The sequence below is a fragment of the Fringilla coelebs genome, assembly GCF_963513975.1.
Source record: "Fringilla coelebs genome assembly, chromosome: 2".
Classification (NCBI taxonomy): domain Eukaryota; kingdom Metazoa; phylum Chordata; class Aves; order Passeriformes; family Fringillidae; genus Fringilla; species Fringilla coelebs.
Genome location: NC_140029.1, coordinates 89,945,172 through 89,953,454, shown reverse-complemented (window position 1 = coordinate 89,953,454; position 8,283 = coordinate 89,945,172). Strand labels below are relative to the sequence as shown.

The 8,283-nt window shown below is 51.8% G+C and overlaps 1 protein-coding gene across 1 annotated transcript; it reads left to right on the top strand.

The window, feature by feature from the left end:
* Positions 1-4,964: 4,964 nt before the first annotated feature.
* LOC311165077 (C-type natriuretic peptide 2-like) lies at positions 4,965-6,706 on the top strand (the record flags this gene model as incomplete). Its single annotated transcript, XM_084224816.1, has 2 exons — positions 4,965-5,063; positions 6,434-6,706. 2 exons carry the CDS (start codon positions 4,965-4,967, stop codon positions 6,704-6,706), a joined length of 372 nt encoding a protein of 123 aa, XP_084080942.1.
* Positions 6,707-8,283: the final 1,577 nt, after the last annotated feature.

The following is an 8,283-nucleotide window of genomic DNA, read 5'->3' as shown; positions in this document are numbered from 1 at the left end:
ATGATGAACATAGTTGTCACTTGGACTGATTTTGCCCTGACTTCGCAGATGAGAATAAGCTGCTCTTACTAATTTTTTTAAAAAAATTCTTTGGAAGAAAGTCTTTCTAAGAAGAGCCAAACTACCCACAGAGTACAAAATGCTCATTCCTTTCTTATTTTGTATGTGCTTTATACTACACTATTCAGCTTTTATCACAGGACCAATGCAGTGGTGCTGGCTTTAGGCCTTTTTATATTTCATGCTTTTTGAAGCTCTTATCCTGTAAATTCAAGCCAAAGGTTTTGAGGTGAAGGCACCTGCATCTTTTTTTGTGCATATCTCATCAAAGAACTGTTCAGGGAGTAGGATGTGAGGAGAAAGAGAGAAAGGCTAACTTAGACTAGAGCACTTGAATAAACAATAGGTAAAGTCCATTGGAAAAAATACATCTTTTAAAAGCTAAAAAGCTAAAACAAATTCAACACTAAAACTTTAGAAGTAACTTATAATAATATTAAATTTATAAGTTACTAACCATACTGATACCATTGATTGTCTTACTGCTTTCTGGATTGTTTGCTATAATCCAATTCTGTTTCAATTAAAATTGGCACTTGGGTTATTTCATGAATGCCACATCAGTTTTCGAGTCAGTCCTGGCACTCCTTAAACTGCCCTGTGAGCATGAAGTGGCCTAAATTAGATTCTGTGTTAATCACATAAATAACCTTTAACCTTCTGTCTAGAGGCAAGTTGGCATTTGTCCCAGAGCTCTTACTACAGAATTATTTCCTCTTACCTTGTCAGCTGTCTAGAAAGCAGACTAGTCACTAGCTGGGCAGGAATGGGAAGGGTGCTCCTCTCCACTGCTTCCCGCAGATCTGCAGTCTCTGTCTCTGAGGCTCTAACCACCTTCCCACAGTTGTGCTCATGGGTAGAGCATGCTGCTCAGTTCCCTTCTGCTCTGGCTGCAGAACTAGCTGCTGTAGCTTATTTTGGTCCCTATTTTAAAAAAAAACAATCATTAGGAAGTGCATAGCTTTGCACTAACCTGAGCACACCTGAATGGACATAATCATGTTAAATGCTTCCAGAAACAAGTAAAGTGGGGAGTGATGGGGTAACAGGTGTATTTATAAACACCCCACTTCAGTCCCATGACTAAGTGAAAATACTTGCCCACTTGCCACCAGACTAAAATAGCCAAATACCAATATAGATATGCTCCAACTCCAGAGCATTCCAGTAGCCTCAGCACAATCACATGAAATACAAAGATCAGAAAGCTACAGCAATGTTGTCCTTCTCCCCTCCTTCCTGATAAAATATTCAGTGAGGGCTCCAGGAGGCAAAGGTAGCAGCTACAGCATTGACAGTAAATACAACACAGAGTCATGCACACCATACGTGATTCCCTCACCACCCACAGAGTATGACACTCACATACAGGAATTAAAAAAGAAAAGGACAGCATATATGGATGTCTGCCCAGGCTCAAGGTTTTACAAGCAATAAATCTTGTCTCGATGTGAGATAATATGTTGCTAATGATACAGCAGGGGAGATATGAATGGGTGGATGGAGGAAGTGAGGTGGCCATAAAACTCTGAGGCATTGGCTCACCTTCAGGCCATACTTTTCCACTACAAGTGGTTGAAGTTTTTCCTTCAGGAGATCAACACAGTCATCCTTCTGGGAGGAGGATTTGGCAGTCAGTGACTGGACTGACATGCTGGCTCCTTCACTGCTTTGCAGTCTGTCCTTTGCTCAGGACACTTGGACACTGTGCTGCCTGGGCAAGTGAGAGTGAGAAGTCAGTGGTGAGAGCTCAGATTGGTCCCTTTCTGCAGGTTGTTCAGGTAAAGCACCCTCTTCTCCTGATATCAGAAGAATTAGCAGTCCTGTGTCATGGGCAAAGGAAGTCCTGAAGAAAGATGAGGCAAAATCTAAGAGGGGTTTGAGCAGCTACACAGTGTCTACAGTAGATATCTACTTAAGGCTACACACTGCCTTAAGTAGATATTTGCTGCTCTTCTGTTCCTCACAAACATATCTTTTGGTGGCTGCCACAATGACCATAAATCACTGCTGAAGGAGTAATCCCATTCCCCTGCTCCTGAGGCAGTGGGATTACTCAGTCCCGAGGTCAGTGGTGTTTCCATTCTCTAGGGACTCCTGACCATGGTTGCTCTCAACTCCTACAAATAGTAGCAGTGGAATAATGTGAATATTGTACACTTCTAGAGCCTGCAGCAACCATCGTCCCTTTCTATCCCCTTAGGCCAAGGGGTGTTCCCTCAGGGTACTTTGCTCAGTTCCCAGATCTCCCAGTCTCCAGTTGTCCTGCTCCTTTCCTATATGAGCAACTGTTTGTAGAAGGCTGATTGTGATTCAACAGCAGACCACTTTTCTGATCTTGCAAGCTCTAGAGTCACTGCCCTAGCATCCAAGGGGGAAGGGTTTTTATAAAGGAAACTTGTTAGCATCAGAGAGGAAAAAAGGACAATAACCTATTTGAGTCTGAGAAAACTGGGGCAATCAAGGACTTGTCTGCCAAAGCCTTTTCACTTCCCAGTCACTGCCAGGACATGTCAGAGTAGCTATTCAGTTCTACTGCAGTCCCAGCAAGGATCTGGGACGCAGAGCAGCTGCAACATCATGGCACCTGAGTCACTGAGCACCTGCATTTTATCCAGGCTTTGCTGGATTTGCAAGAACTTACAAGAATCTGCAAGAAAATTTGCAAATTTTCTGCAGTCTCTGAAATTTCTTGCTTGATATGCCCCAGCTTGCCAGCCCCAGCTCTTGCTGAACTCAAGGAGGGCACTTGTCATTTGAGTTCTCAGAGCCTGCCCACCCCTGCAGGGCTCAGTCTTTGTACGAGTGGACTGGAATTTTGGAGCAATTGCAAACACATTTCTGGCATTCTTCTTGCAGTATGGGGGCCACCCCATTCAAGGGATGCCAGATCAAACTGCTGCTACATTTCATATCAAAAACCAAAGTGCTGTTGCTTTTGCACTTACCTGTCCCTCAGGAAAGGACTGCCTCTGACTCATGTAACCTGTGTGTTCCAGCAGAGCTGCTCCTGACGGCAGCAGGAGTGCTCGAGCACACTGACTCAGCTCTTTCTGGACAGTCACATGTGACTGGGAAGTACAGAACAGCATCCTCTGGGACACTTTGCATGCAGCATGAACATGTGCTGACTTCCTGTCCTTCCTCTCTTTTCCATCCCTCTGGAACTTTCACACTGCAGGGCTCCTTACACTACTGCATGCAGCACAAGGAGGCGCTGGCTGTGCACACATATCCCATACCCCGTTTGTGCCCAGGCACCCCATCCTAATGCCCACGTGGGGTGCGTGTCCGTGACTGTCCAGCAGTCCCCTGTGCTTTGTAGATTCAAAGTAATGCTGTTTCCCACAAAATGTCTTGGTGGGACCTCGGGAGCCCCTCCATGTGCTGGCCCAGGTGACAGGGTGACAGGAATGCCAGTCAGGATCGCTAGAGCATCACATTGCTCTGGACACAGCACCAACCATAGGTTACAGCCATCAGCTGGAGCTAACAAAATTGGATATCCACAGCTGTGTAAAGCACTGCTTTCAGCATCAGTGCCCCACACTGAAGGGCCATACTCACTTCTTGAGGACTGGATGAAAAAGGTTCATAAAACTTTGTCTCCTTGGGCAGAGAAGAAATGGACCCACAAACCAGCATCTGCAAGTGCAAAATGCCTGGAAGGAAGAAAGAGAGGGAAGGAGGGAAAGAGAGACAGAGCAAATATCTAAACTGTGACTTTTGTTATCTCTGGAGAAGACCTTTTTCTAATTTTCTTCTTTCTTTGAAAAAAATAAACAAAAGCAGGCAGAAGAACGCGTTCTGTCAAGTTCTGGCCTGACTGTTTTGTGCAACAGTACTGAACAATGCGAAGTTTGGGGTGTTAAACTCTCCCAGCACATCCACTGCTAATCCTGTACTGGGGTACAGTCCCCCCATTCCTGTCCCCTGACAAACTTTGCTGATTAGTTTCTGTCTTCATACCCAGGCTGACTTCTGCACCCTGATCTCTAAACAGTGACCTCATTGCCTTGTTCAGCTGGTGAGAAACTACAGTAAAATGGAAGAGGTAAACAAAGTGGGGGGAACTAATGGCCAGAAGATTTAGGAGGTAGGAATCTGCTCCTTGCTATCCTGCTCCCATTGTGTGCCTGAGCTTGACAAAGTGCAAGCTGAGTCTCAACAAGCTCTTTTCTGTGACGGTTCCTCTGGAAACTCAGCCCAGTCCTCCAGATGGTGACTTGGGACAGACAGCCTGCAAATTATATGCTAATAGTACTAGACCCACGCTCCTGTCACTGCTACAAATTCTGTATAGCACTGGAATTCACCCACCTTCTGCAGCTGGAGCTCTTCATTCCCAGCCCAATTGTCTCACCAAGATATAAATATTAAAAACAAAAGCCTGTGTTGTCACAGAGCTGAATTTGCGTCCACTCTGTGCAGCCAGCAGTGCGCCTACCTCTAACTGAGCTGCAGTTCATGCTCACACTGATCAGAGAAATAGCATTAACAGCACTCTGCCTATGAGGAGGATGTTCAATACTCCTACACAATGGAGCCTTCAATATCCTCCTTTTGGGATGTGTTTCAAAGTATCACCCCACCCCTGACCCTGACAGACACCTCCAGGTCCTGGCCAGCAGCAACTCAACTCACATTTGTCTTCCCAGACACTCAGTAAACACCTTTGTGTCTTTTTTCTTTACAGGAAGGGGTCTTGCTGAGCTCACCCTGAAATATATCACGCTGGACAAAAGGGCTGAAAGGTTAAGGAGCTCCAGGGGGTGGTTCAGCAGGGAGCTGGGGCCAGTTGCCTGCCAGAACCAAAGCTATAAAGGCAGAGAGGGGCTAGGGACCACATCCCACACGGATGCTGCAAGTCCTGCCTCGCCTTCCACCAGCCTTGGGCTAAGAAGATGCTGGGGCTTCGGTTGTGGCCTTGCTCATTTTTCCTCTTCTTGGTTCTGCTCTCTGCCAGTGTTCAGACTGTGTCCTTACCAAGACAGAGGCTACAGGTAGGAGGGAGTGGGAGAGAGCTGAGGTTGATTTCAGGAGGGGAAGAGGAGGAGGGAGGTTGTGTTTGAACTTTGAATGAGAGGTGGTCCCAAATTCCAACTACATGAAGGCTGCTGTCTATTCTTGTTGCACTCTCCCCTTCAGCAGCCTCAGCTCTAGGGTGACTTTATAATCCAGCCCCTAAGGAGCATCCGCATTTCAAGACAGGAAATGGACAAAAGCTTTTTAGTGCTCTGCAAAAGCTTTTGACAGTGAAGAGCTCGATCCTTTCTGAGCCCACTCTGTGTCAGCAGCCACCAGATATTACAGTCATGTCTCTCATCATGGTTCTGGTTCTGATTTTCAGAAGGAAGATGCATCCTGTTAGGCCAGTAGTTTTGCTCCTAAGCTCAGTATTACCCCCCTTAAAGACCCTCTTTAAGGCCAAGAGCCCTGTCAGGATGCCAACTAAAGGCTTCTTCGCTTGAGTAAATCTTTATCCTTTGCAATTACAGCAATAATATTTATGACTTCCAATCTAGCCAGCTCCCTCTTACCTAAGCCCTAACCTGAGCCCCAGCACCTTGCCTTTACGTCACCCTGGGAAAGCCACAGGGAAATAGTCAGGACATGAACTAAAATCACAAGACTGATCCTGCTATGACTCACCACTTTCATTCCTCGCTGAGGATGCCTGTGTCCGCTTCAGTTAACTTGCTACCACAAAGAGCTGCACAAAGGCATCCTCAGCCTTAGCTCAGCATCCATGTGAGAGACAGATGTAGAACGGTTCTGTGGGCAGCAATGCCATGCCTCCACCGCACCCAACCCAACCCCCAACCCTTGTCTCCCAGCAGTGCTGAGGGCTTACAGTCAGCACAGCTAACCTAGAGGATTTCCAGCAGATGGGGAGTCCCTCTTCCTCACACCTGCTCTGCTCCTGCCTCTCCCTCATCTTTATCAGATATTTGAGGCAGGACCATTCTTCCCAGCAGCCCTCTGGAAAAATTAAATAGTACACAGCAGCCTGAGCACATAGAGATGCTCAGCATCCACAAAAGGAGCAAGGACTGAAGAGTTACCTTCCAAATCCGGGGCAGGGCAGGACGTGTGTATGGTTTTACAAGAGCAGGGCAATCTGCCCGCAGGCAGAGCTCACAGCAGCTGTCTGCCTGCTGTTTTGGACGACAAAGTCATTTCAGACAGTGGCAGCTGCTGGTCAAGCCCTTCCCTGTGTCTGGATGCAACGTTACAGGCACAGCGCTGTGAGCAGGCATCACTTTAATGTCCTGCCTGATCCCTCAGGAGGGTATGGGTGGTGGGGTACCACAGGGTACAAGGTTTATCACCAGAAGCACAGTCATCACCCTGCTTTCCTCTGTTATCCCAGATGCTCCTTTCACGATTGCTGCCCCTGGAGCCCGAGTCCACACTGACCGAAGAGGACATGAAGGAGGGATCCAGCTTTGGTCCTCAGCTGCTCTCCTCCACTCTCCCCTTCCTCCCATCTGGGGCTAGAGCTGCCCGTCCATCCCTCTGGCGCAAGAACCTTGCCAGTCGCAAGTGGGCACTGCCTGGAGATTGGGCCTGGAAGGCGATGCCCAGGGGTTGCTTCGGGCTGAAACTGGACCGAATCGGGACCTTCAGTGGTTTGGGGTGTTAGCTTTGGAGGGCGTCCGAGGTGAGAGGGCCAAGAGCGTGGGCTCGAGCAAGCAGGCAGGGAAGAAGTTCAGGGCAGAGTTGAGTGCACAGACAGCGAGGGGATGGGGCAGCGGGGCAGGCTGTGGGGCCACCACCTGCCAGCCGCCGGGGCAAAAGCTGGAACCGGAGACACCCCGGTGCTGGGGCCCGGCCGGGGAGAGAGCAGGCGGGCGGGACGCCGCTGGGCGGCTCACCAGGCCCGCTTCTCCGCAGCCGGAGGGCACCCAGCCTCGGGAACCTGCACGGCGCACCGCTGCGCGAAGCCCTGAAGCTCCCGCCCCGAAAACGGGAGGCTGCGGCAGCGAGGACGCGGCGCGGGGGTACGAGGAGGAGCTGCCCGGCTCCGCAGCTGCCCCCCGCGACCGCTGATTCCCCCGCTCCGCCGGCAGCCCCCTCCCTGCTCCCCGTGCCTGAGGACTCGCTCATTAAACAAGCTGTAATAATTTGCCGCGTCCGCGCTCGGCGGTGGCTGCTCCCGGCCGGGGGGCGGGCGGGAGGCGGTGGCAGAGGCCGCCCGGTGCCCCCGGCCCCACGCGCGGGGCCGTGCCGGGCCCTGCCGGCGCCGCCGCCATTCCGCGTGGGGCGTGCGGCACGCGCGGCTGCGGCGCGGTGCGGTCGGGGGGGCGGACACGGGTGAGGTATCGACCGGGCACGGGGCACAAGGGCCGCGCTGCTCACCCCGGCCGCACTCTGCCCCCGCCAGAACAAACACCGGGGCCTCCTGTTTGCGCTGAAGCTTCCCCCGAGAGCCTGCCTCGGTGGGCTGCGGCTGGGGCACCACCGACCCCGGCACGAGCTCCTAGCCCTGCTGCTGTGCCCCGCGAGCCATCACCATGTCCTGGCCTTTAAGAAAAGGTTGTAACCTCAGCTGGGTCTAAACTTAGCCCCTCAGCAGCACCGGGAATAGCAGTGGTTTAAGGAGAGTAGGGTTACGTTTGAAGTGCATGACCCCTCTCTTCCCCCCCACCCCACTACCTGCGTGGTTCCCCCCCACCCCCTCCCTTATCCTCAAAGTCCTGCTCTGCCGAGCAGCCGAAGGCATTCCAGCTCCCACCACCCCCACCCGCCCTGACAGTCGAGATTTGCATTCCCCCTGTTCCCACATCTTCCTCGGGGATGGGAGATTTGGGATTTGTGCGTGCTCTGGGCGTTGTATCTAAGGCGGGTGTGTCCCGCCGCACCTGCCCGCACGGAGCCGAGGGATGGAGGCGGCAGGGCTCGGTGAGGGAGCCCAGCATGGGGGGCGGGGAACCGGGCAGCGGCCATGCCAGGAGCGCTTCCTCCTCGCAGGCAGCCAGGGAAGGCGGGCCGAGGCGGCAGACGAGCAGGATTTCCGCCGTCACGTCCCGCGGGCAGCGGCAGCAGTGCCGCAGTGCCTCATTAAGATGGTGCTCACGCTGCCGCCCGTGGCCTGCTGGGCCAGCGCCCGGCCAGGGGCCCCGTCCAGAGCACGCCTGGATAAACCCACCCAGAGGGGGGTCCCAGCCTGGAGGCGGGAGAACTTCCAGACAGTACCTCCCGTGCCGGGGGGAATAGGGA